Here is a 27,070-nt window from a genome sequence, read left to right on the forward strand (position 1 = left end):
GAAATTTAAATTTGTTCAAAGTAAGTGCTTTGGATATAGATGTTGGTGTGCCAAACAACTGCTGTTGTATGTTCTCAATGTTACTTGGAATTCTGAAGCTTTTGTCTAGTGAAGTTTTGGATATCGCCATCAGTAAAATCATTTTGAAGGGGGAAATTTTTATTTAATGACATGATGCTGGTGTGAATGGAATCACATTTCAGTCATAAATGCAAATGCTTGAAAATGAAAAAAAAATCTTTTTTATGCATGAAAATATTTTCTCTGTTTTCTTTCATCAGGAAATGGAAAAAAGACAAATATGAATGCTATTCTGCAAGTTGCATGGATATTTCAATTTGACTATGAACATTGTCTATTTGCATGCTGGATTGTCATGGTATGTAAAATCTCATGAATGGATGATTTTTTTCAGCATGTTGGCACAAGAAGTTGCAAAGTACATATGCTATGATAAAATTTTTAGTTTGGGGAACACAACTATCTTTCTAGATTGTGATTTACATTGGGGAAATCCTTGGAAATTTTCTCTAATATTTTCAGTGTCATTTGCAATGTCATTTCCAATCTGATTACAAAGAATCTCTAGCCAAAATTACATAGTATACATGCTTGATTTAGTTTTTCCTAAACCAAGCATGATCTGTAAAGTTGACAAATTTAGCTTCCTCTTAAAAAAAAGTACTGACATCTTATTTAGTAACTCAAATGAGCAATAACATTTGCAAGGCCAATACAAGCTTTTTTGATTGTAATTGCAATCAGTTTCTTGCAGTAAAGCAATTACATCTTTTTGCTTGTTATTCATGTTAATGGTAGCAGATAGCTCATGTGTGAAATCATTTTCTTTTTGTCTCTGTTTTTCTCACAAAGGTTTTTTTTGAATGTGAAATGATATGTTTAATTCATTAATTAAAGAACACTTTGCATTAATACTCAAAAATCATCTAATTTTCATCCTTTCAATCAATATTGCTCATGCAATATTGATAGAAAGGCACTGAGGCTCTGATTTACAGTGATGAGGTTCAATATACTTGTAATCCATCTTGTTAATATTTATCTTCATCACTAGTGCCACTAGAATCAAAATATGAATTAATTTTTTGATTATAGGCTAATCACTCGATCTGTTACCAGTGCTAGAAATATTGAAATCCAACAGAAAATATCCCTGCTGTGGCTTGCTCAGCTGTCCTATTGAAAAATGAATTTTGAAACGCAGATAGAACCTTCTGATGCCATTGATGATAAAGACTTCACAGATGGAACCATATAACTTCATTCTTATTTCATAAACTTGATGAGAGAGCATTTTAATAATATAGCAGATGGAACCTGATGATGCAAAAATTAAATAGAAAATGTCAGAACCTTCTAGTAGTGGAACAACAATATGTTCCAAACTTATAGTGTAACTAATGATATCCTGCTATATGGAAATTAGGCATTTAAATCATATTTGAATCAAACTTCCATATTCAAAATTATCATTTAAAAAATTAATAATTGTTTAATTGTTAGTTATCATGAAATGGCAACAATGGCTAATTGTAATGTCATATTTGTTCATAATTAATTTATAATTATCTTAAAAATCACTCAGTTACTTAACCGTTATTGTTTTGTATATAAGTACTGAATTTGAATAAAATAAATTTTAAAAACAGTTTTACATTAATTTTGAATGTCAATAAATTGATTTTATTCCAATAAAAATTTTGTTCAAATAAATTCTTTCAAATAATTGTAGTCATCATCCAATTTAAAAATTGAATACTAATTTAAACATTATTAATTTATTTATGTCCAGAATTTAATGATAAAATGTTTACTTTTGAATATTTATTGAAATCAATGTAATGTAAAATCGTGTAATGGCTGTTATATGGCCAAGAAAGAATAAAAGAATACAACAATGTATCTTATAGTAATTTACATCACAGTATGTTTTTCAAGAATTGCTAATAATAAACATTAATTATCAACGATTATTAATTGGTTTAGAATGTACAGTTTTTGTAATTTAAATTTTTAATAATTTTATAGTTTTTTTCTTTTATCAATATTATTTATATTTAAAATAATAACTTAAATGATAATTTTTAATATTTTAGATCCATGAATAAAAAAATAACTATATTTCTAAAAATGTTTAAAAATTAAAATATAGAACACAATCTCCAAGTTAAAATAGTCAAGCGACACTGATTCGGAGGTAATGAATTACAACTGGAATGTCATTAGATGCTTGGATGGCACTTTGTATGGTATAAAAGCACCAATATAAAATGGTAAAATGAGTATTGTTATCCTCTGATGAGGCTGAAGAAAGAAGGCAAAATGCATATGGATAAGAAAAAAGTAAAATAAGCATTTTTTTTATGATTTAACTGCTTCAACTCGTAATTTGTTATCTTGGAATTGGTGTTGATTGAGTATTTTAACTTTATTCTATATTTTAATTTTAAAATATTTTTAGAAATATAGTTATTTTTTTAAAATTCATTTTAACTAAATAACTGATCCCATTGAATAATTTACTATTTAAAAAAATATTTTAGATCCATTCTAAGTGTGCCTTGGATTGAATTATGTGGTGAAGTTAATATTAGTTGTGCCAAGACAGGCTACTATGCTCATATCGATTTTCATTCTAAAGTAAGTTAAAATGTCTTTTTCAAATATTATGTTATACTTATGAAATGAATTATATAATATTTTAAATTTTTAAAAGTTAGTTTTAAACCTTTATCATAAAAATTGTTTTTATTGGGCTGAAATTTGAAAAAATTGTAGTCCTATAAATTCCTACTGTCGTCCATTTGTCTGTCCTTCTGTAATCTTGAGAACGGAGTTAGATGGATGAAAGCTGACCAGATGTGGACAGTTTAAGGGCAGGACTGATTAACTATATGCAAATATCTAATGCAAACTTGAAGTCATATTATTTCAGTTTGAAAATTTCTACTGAAAGGAGTTAGTTAGACTGGCACAACTCAATTGTTAAAGGAAAAGTGTGATGTACAGGGGCAAGACACTAGTGATTTGAAGGTGGAGAACATATATTTTAAATTAAATAAATGAAAAAATATGATTAAGAATTGCAGTCTGACATTGTGACGATGTCACAATAGAATTGCAGTTTTAAATTACTAGCTATTTAAATTTCAATGAAGATGTTATTCTTTATAAATATATCAGTTTTTTTCAAATTGAGATAATACTATAGATAGACTTTTTGTTTCTATTATGTCAATACAGTGGAGCGTCGATTATCCGAAAGTCAATCATCCAAAACGTCAATCATCCGAAGAATTCCAGTCGGCAAATTTAAATTTTTGTCAGTGCTGTGGCGCTGTAATCTTTGGCTATGTGTTGGGCTTCTCAAATATTTTACGTTTTTGATACTAAATTAACTTCTGAAGTATAATTTTTTATTGTTTTTATATTTTTCAATATATTTATTTTGTTCGTATAAAATAAAAAAGTAAGTTTTAATGATACAATAGTCTTCGTTAGGCTTAACATCGATGAAAATTCAACATGAAGCGACACGCAATGGAGAAAAATGTCAAGATGGGATAAATTAATATATTTTTTCATACATAATCGGTTATCCGAAACATCGATTTTCTGAACAACCCCAATCCCCAATTGATTTGGATAATTGACGCTCTATTGTATATAATGTCTTAACTTAACCTTATATGTTACAATATTTTAATTTTATACACACAAGTGTCTGTCATGTTTGTATATATATATACACATACATACAGTTAAACTTTCTAAGATGAATACCTCTTTTGGGAGACCACTTCAATGTGATCAGTGCAACTTGATTTTCTTTGAAAAAGTCTACTCTCTTCACCAATGGCTACTCACTTACAATATGATAATGCAAAACACACACTTTTAAATGACCATATGTGTTTCAAACAGTCTGCATCTATAGTATATCACTTTTAAAATTTCCTTTTAAATGGAATTGCCTCTGCAAATAAAATGACTGGTCAAAGATAAGACATCAGGATGTCTGAGGCAAAATGTATTATTAGTGGACCTTGTTTTATATTTTTCTATGCTTGTATGATACACCCTTAATACTTTAGAACAGTGATTCCTTAGGGGTACACGAAGGAAAATTAATAATGGCAGATGTATGTACTATAAGAATATTCAGATTCTATGTTGAGGTCTTTGGCAGCATCACATAACTTGAATTCAATAAATTGATCTGAGTTTTAAATACATATACAGGTATACCTCACCTTACGTCAGTAATTGGTTCCAGAAGAGGTGACTTAAGTCGAAAAACGACGTAAGTCAAACTTACTTGTCACTAGGCTAAACCACAAATAACCATTCCCAGTTTTGTATTTTATTTATAAATGCATTTTTAATAATATATGGTTAATAAGAATCTATTTTAAGCTTACAAACAAATAAATTTTTGATTTTAGTATAGTACAGAAAAAAGTAATCTAAATTTACGAATTCATGTACACACAATACATACATGTAAATGTATATGTTTACAATTTGGCAATGTTTACAGTACATCGTGGACTCTTTATTTGTGAATGTGGTTTGCTCTAAGACATTATAAAATAAGATGATTTTGTAATGTTAAATAACAAATACAGTTATTAAAATTACCTTGTGACAGTAGAAAATAAACTAATTTATATTAAATTTACCAATATTGAGTGGCGCTGACAACGATGCCAAACGGTAGATATTGGAGCTACCATTGAAAACACCAATATTGAGCACTTATAGACCGCTAAATAAGACAACAACACAGAAACACAGATGCTTTCATGTTTCATTTTCTAGGATTTATGATGATTATATTAAACATTTACTGTAAATGTACATGTTTTAATATGATTTTATGTGCTTTAATGTTTTTCTAGTGATATTATGACTTCAATATTTGTGGTGGACGGACGTAAAGTCAAATAAAACCATAACGTATTTTTCCATATATTTTTTAACAAACGACTTATATCCAGAACGATGTAACTCGAGGTATACCTGTATACAATTTATTATTGGTTTTTTTTATTAACCAACTCCAAAGAGCAATGGTGTGGTAATTAGAAAAGTAGATAAAACACTGAACACTAAACATTTTTACCTGTACAGATAACTTTTTAATTTTCATCAATTCAGCAGCCCTGTGCTTCTTCCTTGCCATGTCACTGCTATTTATTTACAGTTGCAACAAGTTTAAAATACAACTGTATAAAGTACTGTACAAACATTTCTGTAATGTAATAGGTACAATTTAGAAAAATGGGCTGCCAAGGGGACAAATCAAAAAGGTTGGGAACTGCTGCTTTAGATCATAACGTTAGATATTTGAGGGAATTTTAATTTGTCTATACTACATACTATATTTAATTTTTAGATTAATTTTATTATTTAAATTCTTTCATAAGAATGTGGTTTTACATTTGTAAACTATAGTACAATATCTTTCTAAATTTCTGTGTGTTCTGTGTGCATGTATGTTCAGAAACTACAGTAAAATTCAGGCTGGTGATTCATCTTCAACTGAATATATTTTCTTTCCTTTCTTGATCCACTTTCTTTTTCAGTAAAGTTTTTCTGAGAATTAACCTCAACATTTAGGGCTCATAGTTTCATTTTAGCCAGTTGTGGGCAAGCAAGATGTCAAGTAACAAATAGAAGTTTCTTCCTTATTTTAAAGGAAAAAGTTCCTGTATTGAGCAAAGTGAAGCTGGAAAATTGCAGCAACAATTGGAAAAGGAATTTAAGTATATGAAGACTCAAATACTACAATTTTTGCCAAAAAGGAGCTTTATCTGTGAATGGGAAGCAAACATTATGGAGAACATCAAATGAAGTTATACCAAATCCTATAAAGATGTCATCAGAACAATTTTGGGTAGATTTTTATCATTGTTGTTTCAAAGGCTTGCCTGTCTTAGGATTGATGATGCAAGAAATGGCTTTAAAGTTTGCCTTGGAACTTGGAGTTTGAACCTTTCATACCAGCAGTGGATGGTTTGTTAAGTTTTATCTGTGACATAACATTATGTTTCAAGCTGTTTTGAAAGTGAAGAAGTAAACAAAGATGCTTTTGATGAATAGATATTAGGAATTCCAATTATTTCTGAGTGGGCAAGATGAGACGTGATTGTGACATTTACAATATGAATAAGACAGTACAGAAGTTATAATGTGTGTACAATTTATATATATATTTTTTGCACTTATTACTAGATAATTTCCAGCAAGGCAAATAAAATGCATTTTTTTTCTATCTCACAGTATTTCTATCTTTTTATTATGTCACTGTGTTAATACAATGCTTTATGCTGTCAAAATGGTGTATTTATTTTAGAAGACCACTTTCCAGGACTACTGTTTTTCATACAATTTAGATGGTCACCTAAGAGAAGTTTTGCTGTATATGTATAATTTACATACACATGCTCCATCTAATACTTCACATACATAGGCCCATATTTTGAAAATATAAATATAATAATTAAAAAAGGACCAGTAAATTTTAATCTTAAATATTTTCAAAAATGTTAAAACTGGAAAATTCATATGATGACCGTTTAATTAAGAAAAAAAATGTCTTGGCTTTATCTATGTATATGGGTATTGAAGAAATTAAATTTTATTTTAGATTTATTGGTGATGCAATATGCAATATAACATAACAAACTAAAATTAACATCAGTTCAGTCATTAAGTTTAAAATTTTGGATTTTAAGCTGTGTTAAAAATAATTTTTAGATATTTTGACATGCTAAAACTTTAAAGTTTATTTGAAAGTTATAAAGAATTGCTAGATTAACTGTATCAAAATTAGGATTAGAAATATATTCTATTCTGTTGATATTTTGTTTACTATAGTAACAATAATACAATATAATAAAGGGATTTAATTATTTACTTAAAAGTTTTATTAGAATCAAAAGCATGATAAATGACAAATTTTTTACAGTGATTTACAAAACTTATTTTTACTGAAGTGTTATATCAAATTGAGTAAATGAGAGAAAATAACAAAATAATCAGTTATTTACTATCAAGAATATGAAATTTAGACCAACTTTTTATCAATAAAATAAAAATTTGTTTCAAGTTGTAAATTTTAAATATTGAAAAGAAGTTTAAATACATTTAAAGTGAGTGGAAATATAGGAAATTCATGTTAAAATAAATGAAAATGATTAGTCTAAACATTTCCAATTTTCTGTTTTATCTACAAAAATATTTGTAATAAAATGTAACATTTTTATTATATGTTTCTTATACATTTATTATTATACAGTGTGTAAATAATTTTTGTAATATAGAAAACAATTTTATTTTTTGTTGTTATATATAAAGTTTTAATTATTATTATTAATTCACTAATGCATTTATGTATTTTAATTTATATAATAATTTAATTATTTAACTGGTGAATCTTTCTGATTACTGGAAACATAAGTAACTTATGATGATACAATGTTATAGTTTTTGCAATTATTTCATTATACATTTATATTGTTTAGCCTTTCTACAATAACAAGAAACATCGTATCACTGCTAATGTCTTTCAACCAAGTGACAAAAAGCCTTTTTATACTGTGACGGGAGAATGGAATGGTGTAATGGAAGGAAAGAATTTAAATACTGGGGTAAGATAAATAATTTATTTACTGAATATTATTTTAAATCAATTAGCATTCATTTTATCTTTAAAAAATGAACTTTTTAACCATAAAAGGTTAACAAATCAATATTTTAGTTTAATATTCAGTAATAATAAACTTATTATATAAATAAATATATCTTATTTGTTTATGAAGAAAAGAGAGGAAAAGATTTTTCTGTTTATTATTTATTTATATATTTTGATTAGCTTGAAATCATGAATTACTTCTTTTCATATGTACACAAAACAATGTACTAAATTTTTTTTGTATACATTTAAATGTTTTATTCTAAAATACTTAATGTATACAAAAAAATTAACTATTAAAAAGTATGTGTTTAATATATTCTTGATCTGATGTGTTTCTCTCATACAAAGTGATCTTAAGAAATACTGTTAAACATTTTATGAGGAAAATATTATATACTCCTTTCTAATAATTGCAATACAGTATTTGTTTTGCATTGAAACTAAATTAGAATGTAACTACTGTAGGGCATTGATTATCTGAATACTGATCAACTGAAACATTGGTTAACCGAAAGTGTTCCAATTGGCAAATTCAAATTTCTACTAGTGCTGTGGCATTGCAGTACTTTTTCCTCCCTGCCAACCTAAACTTAGGCCTACTTTATGTAAGGTATGAATTTGTAAGATGTGTGATTCAAAATATATACAGTACAGTTTTGTGTTTAATATATTTTTTTTGTAAATGATCAGTTATCAGAACAACCCCAGTCTTGAATTGTTTTGGATAATCAATGCTCTACTGTAATATTTTTCATTATCTTACATTAATATAAACAATATTTGTATTATGAAATATGACATTTATCTAAAAATTTTAAAATTTTCTATCAAAATAACTATATTTCTAAAAATGTTTAAAAATTAAAATATAGAACACAATCTCCAAGTTAAAATAGTCAAGCGACACTGATTCGGAGGTAATGAATTNAATTATATAACATGTTTTTACATTTTAATTTAAAACATTCTAGTTTTAAATCAAGGTATAAAATATCATCAAAATTGTTTACATTTTGAGTAGTATGATAAAAAAAAAAAGGACCTTTTGAGATACACTCAGATGAAAAAATGGAGTAAACACACATGATGAAGGTAGTAGATTTTTTACAGGAACATGTAAAAATAGCCAATCATAATAAACAAAACTGTTAAAAAATTTAAAATAAAGTAAGTGATCGAAATATTTGATATGCTCAAAAAAATGAAGGAAAAGTCTATCTAATATTTAATTACAAAATAATTAAAGAACTATAAAAACAATTTTCGTTTCAAATTAACGATGACTATATACTTAAACGTGCTTTAGTTTTAGTTAAAATATAGGCTTTTAATTAGTTAAGATTCTATCTGAAACAATCCATTAATTGTGTGTGTGAGTATTTATATATAAAAAAATTGTTCTGTCTGCATTTTGACTACTTATTATTGGGATGAAAGATTTTTGTTTGTTTTCACATTTATTATATTAGTGTAATATCAGTATAAAATATTGAATCCAAACAACAAGAATTCAAAAGAAGAAAGTTGTGGAAATCAGAAAGCATGGTAATGCATTCTGTCTATCTATGAAGATAGAATGCAGTATATATATTTTAAAATAGCAGAATTATTGGAAATTTAAATTTGTTCAAAGTAAGTGCTTTGGATATAGATGTTGGTGTGCCAAACAACTGCTGTTGTATGTTCTCAATGTTACTTGGAATTCTGAAGCTTTTGTCTAGTGAAGTTTTGGATATCGCCATCAGTAAAATCATTTTGAAGGGGGGAATTTTTATTTAATGACATGATGCTGGTGTGAATGGAATCACATTTCAGTCATAAATGCAAATGCTTGAAAATGAAAAAAAAATCTTTTTTATGCATGAAAATATTTTCTCTGTTTTCTTTCATCAGGAAATGGAAAAAAGACAAATATGAATGCTATTCTGCAAGTTGCATGGATATTTCAATTTGACTATGAACATTGTCTATTTGCATGCTGGATTGTCATGGTATGTAAAATCTCATGAATGGATGATTTTTTTCAGCATGTTGGCACAAGAAGTTGCAAAGTACATATGCTATGATAAAATTTTTAGTTTGGGGAACACAACTATCTTTCTAGATTGTGATTTACATTGGGGAAATCCTTGGAAATTTTCTCTAATATTTTCAGTGTCATTTGCAATGTCATTTCCAATCTGATTACAAAGAATCTCTAGCCAAAATTACATAGTATACATGCTTGATTTAGTTTTTCCTAAACCAAGCATGATCTGTAAAGTTGACAAATTTAGCTTCCTCTTAAAAAAAAGTACTGACATCTTATTTAGTAACTCAAATGAGCAATAACATTTGCAAGGCCAATACAAGCTTTTTTGATTGTAATTGCAATCAGTTTCTTGCAGTAAAGCAATTACATCTTTTTGCTTGTTATTCATGTTAATGGTAGCAGATAGCTCATGTGTGAAATCATTTTCTTTTTGTCTCTGTTTTTCTCACAAAGGTTTTTTTTGAATGTGAAATGATATGTTTAATTCATTAATTAAAGAACACTTTGCATTAATACTCAAAAATCATCTAATTTTCATCCTTTCAATCAATATTGCTCATGCAATATTGATAGAAAGGCACTGAGGCTCTGATTTACAGTGATGAGGTTCAATATACTTGTAATCCATCTTGTTAATATTTATCTTCATCACTAGTGCCACTAGAATCAAAATATGAATTAATTTTTTGATTATAGGCTAATCACTCGATCTGTTACCAGTGCTAGAAATATTGAAATCCAACAGAAAATATCCCTGCTGTGGCTTGCTCAGCTGTCCTATTGAAAAATGAATTTTGAAACGCAGATAGAACCTTCTGATGCCATTGATGATAAAGACTTCACAGATGGAACCATATAACTTCATTCTTATTTCATAAACTTGATGAGAGAGCATTTTAATAATATAGCAGATGGAACCTGATGATGCAAAAATTAAATAGAAAATGTCAGAACCTTCTAGTAGTGGAACAACAATATGTTCCAAACTTATAGTGTAACTAATGATATCCTGCTATATGGAAATTAGGCATTTAAATCATATTTGAATCAAACTTCCATATTCAAAATTATCATTTAAAAAATTAATAATTGTTTAATTGTTAGTTATCATGAAATGGCAACAATGGCTAATTGTAATGTCATATTTGTTCATAATTAATTTATAATTATCTTAAAAATCACTCAGTTACTTAACCGTTATTGTTTTGTATATAAGTACTGAATTTGAATAAAATAAATTTTAAAAACAGTTTTACATTAATTTTGAATGTCAATAAATTGATTTTATTCCAATAAAAATTTTGTTCAAATAAATTCTTTCAAATAATTGTAGTCATCATCCAATTTAAAAATTGAATACTAATTTAAACATTATTCATTTATTTATGTCCAGAATTTAATGATAAAATGTTTACTTTTGAATATTTATTGAAATCAATGTAATGTAAAATCGTGTAATGGCTGTTATATGGCCAAGAAAGAATAAAAGAATACAACAATGTATCTTATAGTAATTTACATCACAGTATGTTTTTCAAGAATTGCTAATAATAAACATTAATTATCAACGATTATTAATTGGTTTAGAATGTACAGTTTTTGTAATTTAAATTTTTAATAATTTTATAGTTTTTTTCTTTTATCAATATTATTTATATTTAAAATAATAACTTAAATGATAATTTTTAATATTTTAGATCCATGAATAAAAAAATAACTATATTTCTAAAAATGTTTAAAAATTAAAATATAGAACACAATCTCCAAGTTAAAATAGTCAAGCGACACTGATTCGGAGGTAATGAATTACAACTGGAATGTCATTAGATGCTTGGATGGCACTTTGTATGGTATAAAAGCACCAATATAAAATGGTAAAATGAGTATTGTTATCCTCTGATGAGGCTGAAGAAAGAAGGCAAAATGCATATGGATAAGAAAAAAGTAAAATAAGCATTTTTTTTATGATTTAACTGCTTCAACTCGTAATTTGTTATCTTGGAATTGGTGTTGATTGAGTATTTTAACTTTATTCTATATTTTAATTTTAAAATATTTTTAGAAATATAGTTATTTTTTTAAAATTCATTTTAACTAAATAACTGATCCCATTGAATAATTTACTATTTAAAAAAATATTTTAGATCCATTCTAAGTGTGCCTTGGATTGAATTATGTGGTGAAGTTAATATTAGTTGTGCCAAGACAGGCTACTATGCTCATATCGATTTTCATTCTAAAGTAAGTTAAAATGTCTTTTTCAAATATTATGTTATACTTATGAAATGAATTATATAATATTTTAAATTTTTAAAAGTTAGTTTTAAACCTTTATCATAAAAATTGTTTTTATTGGGCTGAAATTTGAAAAAATTGTAGTCCTATAAATTCCTACTGTCGTCCATTTGTCTGTCCTTCTGTAATCTTGAGAACGGAGTTAGATGGATGAAAGCTGACCAGATGTGGACAGTTTAAGGGCAGGACTGATTAACTATATGCAAATATCTAATGCAAACTTGAAGTCATATTATTTCAGTTTGAAAATTTCTACTGAAAGGAGTTAGTTAGACTGGCACAACTCAATTGTTAAAGGAAAAGTGTGATGTACAGGGGCAAGACACTAGTGATTTGAAGGTGGAGAACATATATTTTAAATTAAATAAATGAAAAAATATGATTAAGAATTGCAGTCTGACATTGTGACGATGTCACAATAGAATTGCAGTTTTAAATTACTAGCTATTTAAATTTCAATGAAGATGTTATTCTTTATAAATATATCAGTTTTTTTCAAATTGAGATAATACTATAGATAGACTTTTTGTTTCTATTATGTCAATACAGTGGAGCGTCGATTATCCGAAAGTCAATCATCCAAAACGTCAATCATCCGAAGAATTCCAGTCGGCAAATTTAAATTTTTGTCAGTGCTGTGGCGCTGTAATCTTTGGCTATGTGTTGGGCTTCTCAAATATTTTACGTTTTTGATACTAAATTAACTTCTGAAGTATAATTTTTTATTGTTTTTATATTTTTCAATATATTTATTTTGTTCGTATAAAATAAAAAAGTAAGTTTTAATGATACAATAGTCTTCGTTAGGCTTAACATCGATGAAAATTCAACATGAAGCGACACGCAATGGAGAAAAATGTCAAGATGGGATAAATTAATATATTTTTTCATACATAATCGGTTATCCGAAACATCGATTTTCTGAACAACCCCAATCCCCAATTGATTTGGATAATTGACGCTCTATTGTATATAATGTCTTAACTTAACCTTATATGTTACAATATTTTAATTTTATACACACAAGTGTCTGTCATGTTTGTATATATATATACACATACATACAGTTAAACTTTCTAAGATGAATACCTCTTTTGGGAGACCACTTCAATGTGATCAGTGCAACTTGATTTTCTTTGAAAAAGTCTACTCTCTTCACCAATGGCTACTCACTTACAATATGATAATGCAAAACACACACTTTTAAATGACCATATGTGTTTCAAACAGTCTGCATCTATAGTATATCACTTTTAAAATTTCCTTTTAAATGGAATTGCCTCTGCAAATAAAATGACTGGTCAAAGATAAGACATCAGGATGTCTGAGGCAAAATGTATTATTAGTGGACCTTGTTTTATATTTTTCTATGCTTGTATGATACACCCTTAATACTTTAGAACAGTGATTCCTTAGGGGTACACGAAGGAAAATTAATAATGGCAGATGTATGTACTATAAGAATATTCAGATTCTATGTTGAGGTCTTTGGCAGCATCACATAACTTGAATTCAATAAATTGATCTGAGTTTTAAATACATATACAGGTATACCTCACCTTACGTCAGTAATTGGTTCCAGAAGAGGTGACTTAAGTCGAAAAACGACGTAAGTCAAACTTACTTGTCACTAGGCTAAACCACAAATAACCATTCCCAGTTTTGTATTTTATTTATAAATGCATTTTTAATAATATATGGTTAATAAGAATCTATTTTAAGCTTACAAACAAATAAATTTTTGATTTTAGTATAGTACAGAAAAAAGTAATCTAAATTTACGAATTCATGTACACACAATACATACATGTAAATGTATATGTTTACAATTTGGCAATGTTTACAGTACATCGTGGACTCTTTATTTGTGAATGTGGTTTGCTCTAAGACATTATAAAATAAGATGATTTTGTAATGTTAAATAACAAATACAGTTATTAAAATTACCTTGTGACAGTAGAAAATAAACTAATTTATATTAAATTTACCAATATTGAGTGGCGCTGACAACGATGCCAAACGGTAGATATTGGAGCTACCATTGAAAACACCAATATTGAGCACTTATAGACCGCTAAATAAGACAACAACACAGAAACACAGATGCTTTCATGTTTCATTTTCTAGGATTTATGATGATTATATTAAACATTTACTGTAAATGTACATGTTTTAATATGATTTTATGTGCTTTAATGTTTTTCTAGTGATATTATGACTTCAATATTTGTGGTGGACGGACGTAAAGTCAAATAAAACCATAACGTATTTTTCCATATATTTTTTAACAAACGACTTATATCCAGAACGATGTAACTCGAGGTATACCTGTATACAATTTATTATTGGTTTTTTTTATTAACCAACTCCAAAGAGCAATGGTGTGGTAATTAGAAAAGTAGATAAAACACTGAACACTAAACATTTTTACCTGTACAGATAACTTTTTAATTTTCATCAATTCAGCAGCCCTGTGCTTCTTCCTTGCCATGTCACTGCTATTTATTTACAGTTGCAACAAGTTTAAAATACAACTGTATAAAGTACTGTACAAACATTTCTGTAATGTAATAGGTACAATTTAGAAAAATGGGCTGCCAAGGGGACAAATCAAAAAGGTTGGGAACTGCTGCTTTAGATCATAACGTTAGATATTTGAGGGAATTTTAATTTGTCTATACTACATACTATATTTAATTTTTAGATTAATTTTATTATTTAAATTCTTTCATAAGAATGTGGTTTTACATTTGTAAACTATAGTACAATATCTTTCTAAATTTCTGTGTGTTCTGTGTGCATGTATGTTCAGAAACTACAGTAAAATTCAGGCTGGTGATTCATCTTCAACTGAATATATTTTCTTTCCTTTCTTGATCCATTTTCTTTTTCAGTAAAGTTTTTCTGAGAATTAACCTCAACATTTAGGGCTCATAGTTTCATTTTAGCCAGTTGTGGGCAAGCAAGATGTCAAGTAACAAATAGAAGTTTCTTCCTTATTTTAAAGGAAAAAGTTCCTGTATTGAGCAAAGTGAAGCTGGAAAATTGCAGCAACAATTGGAAAAGGAATTTAAGTATATGAAGACTCAAATACTACAATTTTTGCCAAAAAGGAGCTTTATCTGTGAATGGGAAGCAAACATTATGGAGAACATCAAATGAAGTTATACCAAATCCTATAAAGATGTCATCAGAACAATTTTGGGTAGATTTTTATCATTGTTGTTTCAAAGGCTTGCCTGTCTTAGGATTGATGATGCAAGAAATGGCTTTAAAGTTTGCCTTGGAACTTGGAGTTTGAACCTTTCATACCAGCAGTGGATGGTTTGTTAAGTTTTATCTGTGACATAACATTATGTTTCAAGCTGTTTTGAAAGTGAAGAAGTAAACAAAGATGCTTTTGATGAATAGATATTAGGAATTCCAATTATTTCTGAGTGGGCAAGATGAGACGTGATTGTGACATTTACAATATGAATAAGACAGTACAGAAGTTATAATGTGTGTACAATTTATATATATATTTTTTGCACTTATTACTAGATAATTTCCAGCAAGGCAAATAAAATGCATTTTTTTTCTATCTCACAGTATTTCTATCTTTTTATTATGTCACTGTGTTAATACAATGCTTTATGCTGTCAAAATGGTGTATTTATTTTAGAAGACCACTTTCCAGGACTACTGTTTTTCATACAATTTAGATGGTCACCTAAGAGAAGTTTTGCTGTATATGTATAATTTACATACACATGCTCCATCTAATACTTCACATACATAGGCCCATATTTTGAAAATATAAATATAATAATTAAAAAAGGACCAGTAAATTTTAATCTTAAATATTTTCAAAAATGTTAAAACTGGAAAATTCATATGATGACCGTTTAATTAAGAAAAAAAATGTCTTGGCTTTATCTATGTATATGGGTATTGAAGAAATTAAATTTTATTTTAGATTTATTGGTGATGCAATATGCAATATAACATAACAAACTAAAATTAACATCAGTTCAGTCATTAAGTTTAAAATTTTGGATTTTAAGCTGTGTTAAAAATAATTTTTAGATATTTTGACATGCTAAAACTTTAAAGTTTATTTGAAAGTTATAAAGAATTGCTAGATTAACTGTATCAAAATTAGGATTAGAAATATATTCTATTCTGTTGATATTTTGTTTACTATAGTAACAATAATACAATATAATAAAGGGATTTAATTATTTACTTAAAAGTTTTATTAGAATCAAAAGCATGATAAATGACAAATTTTTTACAGTGATTTACAAAACTTATTTTTACTGAAGTGTTATATCAAATTGAGTAAATGAGAGAAAATAACAAAATAATCAGTTATTTACTATCAAGAATATGAAATTTAGACCAACTTTTTATCAATAAAATAAAAATTTGTTTCAAGTTGTAAATTTTAAATATTGAAAAGAAGTTTAAATACATTTAAAGTGAGTGGAAATATAGGAAATTCATGTTAAAATAAATGAAAATGATTAGTCTAAACATTTCCAATTTTCTGTTTTATCTACAAAAATATTTGTAATAAAATGTAACATTTTTATTATATGTTTCTTATACATTTATTATTATACAGTGTGTAAATAATTTTTGTAATATAGAAAACAATTTTATTTTTTGTTGTTATATATAAAGTTTTAATTATTATTATTAATTCACTAATGCATTTATGTATTTTAATTTACATAATAATTTAATTATTTAACTGGTGAATCTTTCTGATTACTGGAAACATAAGTAACTTATGATGATACAATGTTATAGTTTTTGCAATTATTTCATTATACATTTATATTGTTTAGCCTTTCTACAATAACAAGAAACATCGTATCACTGCTAATGTCTTTCAACCAAGTGACAAAAAGCCTTTTTATACTGTGACGGGAGAATGGAATGGTGTAATGGAAGGAAAGAATTTAAATACTGGGGTAAGATAAATAATTTATTTACTGAATATTATTTTAAATCAATTAGCATTCATTTTATCTTTAAAAAATGAACTTTTTAACCATAAAAGGTTAACAAATCAATATTTTAGTTTAATATTCAGTAATAATAAACTTATTATATAAATAAATATATCTTATTTGTTTATGAAGAAAAGAGAGGAAAAGATTTTTCTGTTTATTATTTATTTATATATTTTGATTAGCTTGAAATCATGAATTACTTCTTTTCATATGTACACAAAACAATGTACTAAATTTTTTTTGTATACATTTAAATGTTTTATTCTAAAATACTTAATGTATACAAAAAAATTAACTATTAAAAAGTATGTGTTTAATATATTCTTGATCTGATGTGTTTCTCTCATACAAAGTGATCTTAAGAAATACTGTTAAACATTTTATGAGGAAAATATTATATACTCCTTTCTAATAATTGCAATACAGTATTTGTTTTGCATTGAAACTAAATTAGAATGTAACTACTGTAGGGCATTGATTATCTGAATACTGATCAACTGAAACATTGGTTAACCGAAAGTGTTCCAATTGGCAAATTCAAATTTCTACTAGTGCTGTGGCATTGCAGTACTTTTTCCTCCCTGCCAACCTAAACTTAGGCCTACTTTATGTAAGGTATGAATTTGTAAGATGTGTGATTCAAAATATATACAGTACAGTTTTGTGTTTAATATATTTTTTTTGTAAATGATCAGTTATCAGAACAACCCCAGTCTTGAATTGTTTTGGATAATCAATGCTCTACTGTAATATTTTTCATTATCTTACATTAATATAAACAATATTTGTATTATGAAATATGACATTTATCTAAAAATTTTAAAATTTTCTATCAATTTAATAAACTTTATAGTTTATAAACACAACAAAATTAAAGTTAACTTGAAATAATCTTATTATTTTTTAAATTATAAACTTATTTATTTAAATAAGTCAAATACACATTTACCCAAAACGTAAGGATGGACAACATGTGTATTTGATTATTATATGTATATATTATTATATTTGTATACGTTCTTATTGAAAGAATAAAGTGTATATATACAGTGGGTGATCGGTTAACGAACATAATCCGTTCCAAGACTTTGTTCGCTATCCGAATTGTTCGTTAACCGATTATGAATTTACCATAGGTTTGTATGGGAATTTGATTAATTCGTTCTGGAGACATCCCAAAATAAAAAATATATACTTTCTTACTACGTTTATTTATATGTATACACAGATGTGCATTTTTATTAGTTATGGTTTTTTGTTTGTGGGGGTTAAATAATCTGTCTAATGTCGATTGCTTTTCTCTCTTCTTCGGGATTTTTCAGAAGTAATTAATAGCATTGTAATTGTAGAGATCCCCAAGCCTATTAACCTCAACCTGGTTTGTATGCCATTCTAAGACCGTTGATCTGACATCCCCCATTTCTTCAAAAGATCTTTAATTAATAGCAGATATCGGCATTAATCCTCTTTTTCAGAATAAAACATATCTTGCCGAGTTTCTTGGTGTTCTCTATTCAAGAGTTCTTGACGTTCTTCTGTCGTCAGATCCGTTTCAGGTTCCATTATGAGCTCTTCATTGTTCTTTATTTCTCAGATGTGATTTTTGTTATTCCTTTAGCTGCTTGAGTCTTTCTGATAATACAGTATCTTTCTTAGATAAGATTGAACTGCGGCCTACTGTAGACCTGTTCAAGCCATACTGTCCAGCGACATCAGACATCTTTTGCGCACTCTCTACCTTTGCTATTATACTCTCACCTTTCAAAAATAAAAACCGATACAAAACTTAATGAGTGCCCGCCCGACAGTCTCGCGAATACTATAAAAGAATTGTTTGTCAGAAAAATAAAAGGTTGGAATTACAAGGGAGTATTTCAAAGATTGAGGGATACTATGTAATCAGTATATTATCAGGTTAAGCGTCGACGTTGAGGTCTCCAGCACTCCAAAAAGTTACCTGAAAACAAAGGAAAATCAGTCGGTATTTGCTATTTCCGTCGCTTCTTTTTATGTCTGTTCAGTGAAGTGTTCGTTATCCGATCATGTATTCGTTGTCCGATCATAAAAATCTTTCGCGAAAGTGTTCGTTATCCGATTTGTTCGTTAACCGATCTGTTCGTTAACCGATCTGTTCGTTAACCGATCACCCACTGTATTATGTTTAATATCAAGTTTAGATATGCAGCCATTCCATTCCAAATCTTATTTAAATTTGTTTTTTAAAAAATGATAGAGAATCAGTTAGAACTTAAAGTTTGAATCTTCTTGTTAAACTTGAGGCAGACTTAGGAAAAGAAGTTGAAAATGTTTGTTTAATTAAATAAATCAAAGTCTTGCTGAAAATAGTATTTAAGGTGTTGTTCAAACTAAATTTGTTTCAGTTTACAGATGGTGTTTTTCACTCTGAATTGATTAATGTCTTTTTATATAATCAGATTATTTTTATTAATTGTTTAATTGATAGATCTTTATTATTATTCACTTTCTGGAAATTTAGTTTATTAATGTTGATACATAATATTTTTATGATATATTTAATTTAAAATTAAATACATTTTATAAAAATTGTTAGACTATATTCAAAACTCCATCAGATTTAAATTCTTTTATGATTAATCAATTTTTTTTTTTTATAGGAAACAGAAGTTTTTGTAGATACAAGATCTATTCCAATTGTGAGGAAAAGAGTCAACCGTGTAGTAGAACAGGAACCATACGAGTCACGAAGGTAAATGTGTCCACATGTTTCATTTGTGGGTACACCTTATTGTTTGTTATTAAAAATACATTTATTATCTTATACAGTCGACTCCCCTATAAGATCATAGATACGTTCCATTTTTTAGGAATCTGATTTCTTACGAGTCGTTCCAATCACAGCCCGACACGTGTAANTAAAATAATAACTTAAATGATAATTTTTAATATTTTAGATCCATGAATAAAAAAATAACTATATTTCTAAAAATGTTTAAAAATTAAAATATAGAACACAATCTCCAAGTTAAAATAGTCAAGCGACACTGATTCGGAGGTAATGAATTACAACTGGAATGTCATTAGATGCTTGGATGGCACTTTGTATGGTATAAAAGCACCAATATAAAATGGTAAAATGAGTATTGTTATCCTCTGATGAGGCTGAAGAAAGAAGGCAAAATGCATATGGATAAGAAAAAAGTAAAATAAGCATTTTTTTTATGATTTAACTGCTTCAACTCGTAATTTGTTATCTTGGAATTGGTGTTGATTGAGTATTTTAACTTTATTCTATATTTTAATTTTAAAATATTTTTAGAAATATAGTTATTTTTTTAAAATTCATTTTAACTAAATAACTGATCCCATTGAATAATTTACTATTTAAAAAAATATTTTAGATCCATTCTAAGTGTGCCTTGGATTGAATTATGTGGTGAAGTTAATATTAGTTGTGCCAAGACAGGCTACTATGCTCATATCGATTTTCATTCTAAAGTAAGTTAAAATGTCTTTTTCAAATATTATGTTATACTTATGAAATGAATTATATAATATTTTAAATTTTTAAAAGTTAGTTTTAAACCTTTATCATAAAAATTGTTTTTATTGGGCTGAAATTTGAAAAAATTGTAGTCCTATAAATTCCTACTGTCGTCCATTTGTCTGTCCTTCTGTAATCTTGAGAACGGAGTTAGATGGATGAAAGCTGACCAGATGTGGACAGTTTAAGGGCAGGACTGATTAACTATATGCAAATATCTAATGCAAACTTGAAGTCATATTATTTCAGTTTGAAAATTTCTACTGAAAGGAGTTAGTTAGACTGGCACAACTCAATTGTTAAAGGAAAAGTGTGATGTACAGGGGCAAGACACTAGTGATTTGAAGGTGGAGAACATATATTTTAAATTAAATAAATGAAAAAATATGATTAAGAATTGCAGTCTGACATTGTGACGATGTCACAATAGAATTGCAGTTTTAAATTACTAGCTATTTAAATTTCAATGAAGATGTTATTCTTTATAAATATATCAGTTTTTTTCAAATTGAGATAATACTATAGATAGACTTTTTGTTTCTATTATGTCAATACAGTGGAGCGTCGATTATCCGAAAGTCAATCATCCAAAACGTCAATCATCCGAAGAATTCCAGTCGGCAAATTTAAATTTTTGTCAGTGCTGTGGCGCTGTAATCTTTGGCTATGTGTTGGGCTTCTCAAATATTTTACGTTTTTGATACTAAATTAACTTCTGAAGTATAATTTTTTATTGTTTTTATATTTTTCAATATATTTATTTTGTTCGTATAAAATAAAAAAGTAAGTTTTAATGATACAATAGTCTTCGTTAGGCTTAACATCGATGAAAATTCAACATGAAGCGACACGCAATGGAGAAAAATGTCAAGATGGGATAAATTAATATATTTTTTCATACATAATCGGTTATCCGAAACATCGATTTTCTGAACAACCCCAATCCCCAATTGATTTGGATAATTGACGCTCTATTGTATATAATGTCTTAACTTAACCTTATATGTTACAATATTTTAATTTTATACACACAAGTGTCTGTCATGTTTGTATATATATATACACATACATACAGTTAAACTTTCTAAGATGAATACCTCTTTTGGGAGACCACTTCAATGTGATCAGTGCAACTTGATTTTCTTTGAAAAAGTCTACCCTCTTCACCAATGGCTACTCACTTACAATATGATAATGCAAAACACACACTTTTAAATGACCATATGTGTTTCAAACAGTCTGCATCTATAGTATATCACTTTTAAAATTTCCTTTTAAATGGAATTGCCTCTGCAAATAAAATGACTGGTCAAAGATAAGACATCAGGATGTCTGAGGCAAAATGTATTATTAGTGGACCTTGTTTTATATTTTTCTATGCTTGTATGATACACCCTTAATACTTTAGAACAGTGATTCCTTAGGGGTACACGAAGGAAAATTAATAATGGCAGATGTATGTACTATAAGAATATTCAGATTCTATGTTGAGGTCTTTGGCAGCATCACATAACTTGAATTCAATAAATTGATCTGAGTTTTAAATACATATACAGGTATACCTCACCTTACGTCAGTAATTGGTTCCAGAAGAGGTGACTTAAGTCGAAAAACGACGTAAGTCAAACTTACTTGTCACTAGGCTAAACCACAAATAACCATTCCCAGTTTTGTATTTTATTTATAAATGCATTTTTAATAATATATGGTTAATAAGAATCTATTTTAAGCTTACAAACAAATAAATTTTTGATTTTAGTATAGTACAGAAAAAAGTAATCTAAATTTACGAATTCATGTACACACAATACATACATGTAAATGTATATGTTTACAATTTGGCAATGTTTACAGTACATCGTGGACTCTTTATTTGTGAATGTGGTTTGCTCTAAGACATTATAAAATAAGATGATTTTGTAATGTTAAATAACAAATACAGTTATTAAAATTACCTTGTGACAGTAGAAAATAAACTAATTTATATTAAATTTACCAATATTGAGTGGCGCTGACAACGATGCCAAACGGTAGATATTGGAGCTACCATTGAAAACACCAATATTGAGCACTTATAGACCGCTAAATAAGACAACAACACAGAAACACAGATGCTTTCATGTTTCATTTTCTAGGATTTATGATGATTATATTAAACATTTACTGTAAATGTACATGTTTTAATATGATTTTATGTGCTTTAATGTTTTTCTAGTGATATTATGACTTCAATATTTGTGGTGGACGGACGTAAAGTCAAATAAAACCATAACGTATTTTTCCATATATTTTTTAACAAACGACTTATATCCAGAACGATGTAACTCGAGGTATACCTGTATACAATTTATTATTGGTTTTTTTTATTAACCAACTCCAAAGAGCAATGGTGTGGTAATTAGAAAAGTAGATAAAACACTGAACACTAAACATTTTTACCTGTACAGATAACTTTTTAATTTTCATCAATTCAGCAGCCCTGTGCTTCTTCCTTGCCATGTCACTGCTATTTATTTACAGTTGCAACAAGTTTAAAATACAACTGTATAAAGTACTGTACAAACATTTCTGTAATGTAATAGGTACAATTTAGAAAAATGGGCTGCCAAGGGGACAAATCAAAAAGGTTGGGAACTGCTGCTTTAGATCATAACGTTAGATATTTGAGGGAATTTTAATTTGTCTATACTACATACTATATTTAATTTTTAGATTAATTTTATTATTTAAATTCTTTCATAAGAATGTGGTTTTACATTTGTAAACTATAGTACAATATCTTTCTAAATTTCTGTGTGTTCTGTGTGCATGTATGTTCAGAAACTACAGTAAAATTCAGGCTGGTGATTCATCTTCAACTGAATATATTTTCTTTCCTTTCTTGATCCACTTTCTTTTTCAGTAAAGTTTTTCTGAGAATTAACCTCAACATTTAGGGCTCATAGTTTCATTTTAGCCAGTTGTGGGCAAGCAAGATGTCAAGTAACAAATAGAAGTTTCTTCCTTATTTTAAAGGAAAAAGTTCCTGTATTGAGCAAAGTGAAGCTGGAAAATTGCAGCAACAATTGGAAAAGGAATTTAAGTATATGAAGACTCAAATACTACAATTTTTGCCAAAAAGGAGCTTTATCTGTGAATGGGAAGCAAACATTATGGAGAACATCAAATGAAGTTATACCAAATCCTATAAAGATGTCATCAGAACAATTTTGGGTAGATTTTTATCATTGTTGTTTCAAAGGCTTGCCTGTCTTAGGATTGATGATGCAAGAAATGGCTTTAAAGTTTGCCTTGGAACTTGGAGTTTGAACCTTTCATACCAGCAGTGGATGGTTTGTTAAGTTTTATCTGTGACATAACATTATGTTTCAAGCTGTTTTGAAAGTGAAGAAGTAAACAAAGATGCTTTTGATGAATAGATATTAGGAATTCCAATTATTTCTGAGTGGGCAAGATGAGACGTGATTGTGACATTTACAATATGAATAAGACAGTACAGAAGTTATAATGTGTGTACAATTTATATATATATTTTTTGCACTTATTACTAGATAATTTCCAGCAAGGCAAATAAAATGCATTTTTTTTCTATCTCACAGTATTTCTATCTTTTTATTATGTCACTGTGTTAATACAATGCTTTATGCTGTCAAAATGGTGTATTTATTTTAGAAGACCACTTTCCAGGACTACTGTTTTTCATACAATTTAGATGGTCACCTAAGAGAAGTTTTGCTGTATATGTATAATTTACATACACATGCTCCATCTAATACTTCACATACATAGGCCCATATTTTGAAAATATAAATATAATAATTAAAAAAGGACCAGTAAATTTTAATCTTAAATATTTTCAAAAATGTTAAAACTGGAAAATTCATATGATGACCGTTTAATTAAGAAAAAAAATGTCTTGGCTTTATCTATGTATATGGGTATTGAAGAAATTAAATTTTATTTTAGATTTATTGGTGATGCAATATGCAATATAACATAACAAACTAAAATTAACATCAGTTCAGTCATTAAGTTTAAAATTTTGGATTTTAAGCTGTGTTAAAAATAATTTTTAGATATTTTGACATGCTAAAACTTTAAAGTTTATTTGAAAGTTATAAAGAATTGCTAGATTAACTGTATCAAAATTAGGATTAGAAATATATTCTATTCTGTTGATATTTTGTTTACTATAGTAACAATAATACAATATAATAAAGGGATTTAATTATTTACTTAAAAGTTTTATTAGAATCAAAAGCATGATAAATGACAAATTTTTTACAGTGATTTACAAAACTTATTTTTACTGAAGTGTTATATCAAATTGAGTAAATGAGAGAAAATAACAAAATAATCAGTTATTTACTATCAAGAATATGAAATTTAGACCAACTTTTTATCAATAAAATAAAAATTTGTTTCAAGTTGTAAATTTTAAATATTGAAAAGAAGTTTAAATACATTTAAAGTGAGTGGAAATATAGGAAATTCATGTTAAAATAAATGAAAATGATTAGTCTAAACATTTCCAATTTTCTGTTTTATCTACAAAAATATTTGTAATAAAATGTAACATTTTTATTATATGTTTCTTATACATTTATTATTATACAGTGTGTAAATAATTTTTGTAATATAGAAAACAATTTTATTTTTTGTTGTTATATATAAAGTTTTAATTATTATTATTAATTCACTAATGCATTTATGTATTTTAATTTACATAATAATTTAATTATTTAACTGGTGAATCTTTCTGATTACTGGAAACATAAGTAACTTATGATGATACAATGTTATAGTTTTTGCAATTATTTCATTATACATTTATATTGTTTAGCCTTTCTACAATAACAAGAAACATCGTATCACTGCTAATGTCTTTCAACCAAGTGACAAAAAGCCTTTTTATACTGTGACGGGAGAATGGAATGGTGTAATGGAAGGAAAGAATTTAAATACTGGGGTAAGATAAATAATTTATTTACTGAATATTATTTTAAATCAATTAGCATTCATTTTATCTTTAAAAAATGAACTTTTTAACCATAAAAGGTTAACAAATCAATATTTTAGTTTAATATTCAGTAATAATAAACTTATTATATAAATAAATATATCTTATTTGTTTATGAAGAAAAGAGAGGAAAAGATTTTTCTGTTTATTATTTATTTATATATTTTGATTAGCTTGAAATCATGAATTACTTCTTTTCATATGTACACAAAACAATGTACTAAATTTTTTTTGTATACATTTAAATGTTTTATTCTAAAATACTTAATGTATACAAAAAAATTAACTATTAAAAAGTATGTGTTTAATATATTCTTGATCTGATGTGTTTCTCTCATACAAAGTGATCTTAAGAAATACTGTTAAACATTTTATGAGGAAAATATTATATACTCCTTTCTAATAATTGCAATACAGTATTTGTTTTGCATTGAAACTAAATTAGAATGTAACTACTGTAGGGCATTGATTATCTGAATACTGATCAACTGAAACATTGGTTAACCGAAAGTGTTCCAATTGGCAAATTCAAATTTCTACTAGTGCTGTGGCATTGCAGTACTTTTTCCTCCCTGCCAACCTAAACTTAGGCCTACTTTATGTAAGGTATGAATTTGTAAGATGTGTGATTCAAAATATATACAGTACAGTTTTGTGTTTAATATATTTTTTTTGTAAATGATCAGTTATCAGAACAACCCCAGTCTTGAATTGTTTTGGATAATCAATGCTCTACTGTAATATTTTTCATTATCTTACATTAATATAAACAATATTTGTATTATGAAATATGACATTTATCTAAAAATTTTAAAATTTTCTATCAATTTAATAAACTTTATAGTTTATAAACACAACAAAATTAAAGTTAACTTGAAATAATCTTATTATTTTTTAAATTATAAACTTATTTATTTAAATAAGTCAAATACACATTTACCCAAAACGTAAGGATGGACAACATGTGTATTTGATTATTATATGTATATATTATTATATTTGTATACGTTCTTATTGAAAGAATAAAGTGTATATATACAGTGGGTGATCGGTTAACGAACATAATCCGTTCCAAGACTTTGTTCGCTATCCGAATTGTTCGTTAACCGATTATGAATTTACCATAGGTTTGTATGGGAATTTGATTAATTCGTTCTGGAGACATCCCAAAATAAAAAATATATACTTTCTTACTACGTTTATTTATATGTATACACAGATGTGCATTTTTATTAGTTATGGTTTTTTTTTTGTGGGGGTTAAATAATCTGTCTAATGTCGATTGCTTTTCTCTCTTCTTCGGGATTTTTCAGAAGTAATTAATAGCATTGTAATTGTAGAGATCCCCAAGCCTATTAACCTCAACCTGGTTTGTATGCCATTCTAAGACCGTTGATCTGACATCCCCCATTTCTTCAAAAGATCTTTAATTAATAGCAGATATCGGCATTAATCCTCTTTTTCAGAATAAAAC

General features: G+C 27.2%; 1 protein-coding gene and 1 long non-coding RNA gene across 2 annotated transcripts in view; both read left to right on the forward strand.

The window, feature by feature from the left end:
- The window catches only part of LOC111633850 (oxysterol-binding protein-related protein 9-like), an 88,102-nt gene that overhangs the window by 55,806 nt on the left and 5,226 nt on the right, over positions 1-27,070 (forward strand). Inside the window, exons 17-19 of the mRNA XM_023378486.1 lie at positions 2,565-2,661; positions 7,551-7,676; positions 19,690-19,781. Coding sequence (XP_023234254.1) covers positions 2,565-2,661; positions 7,551-7,676; positions 19,690-19,781 — 315 coding nt within the window. The remainder of the gene's footprint in view (positions 1-2,564; positions 2,662-7,550; positions 7,677-19,689; positions 19,782-27,070) is intronic.
- Positions 20,384-25,546, forward strand: LOC111633852. Its single transcript, XR_002758115.1, has 2 exons — positions 20,384-20,530; positions 25,420-25,546. It is a non-coding gene; the product is annotated as an uncharacterized LOC111633852 (long non-coding RNA).

The sequence above is a fragment of the Centruroides sculpturatus genome, unplaced genomic scaffold, assembly GCF_000671375.1.
Source record: "Centruroides sculpturatus isolate CEXI.00-Female unplaced genomic scaffold, Cexi_2.0 scaffold690, whole genome shotgun sequence".
Lineage (NCBI taxonomy): Eukaryota > Metazoa > Arthropoda > Arachnida > Scorpiones > Buthidae > Centruroides > Centruroides sculpturatus.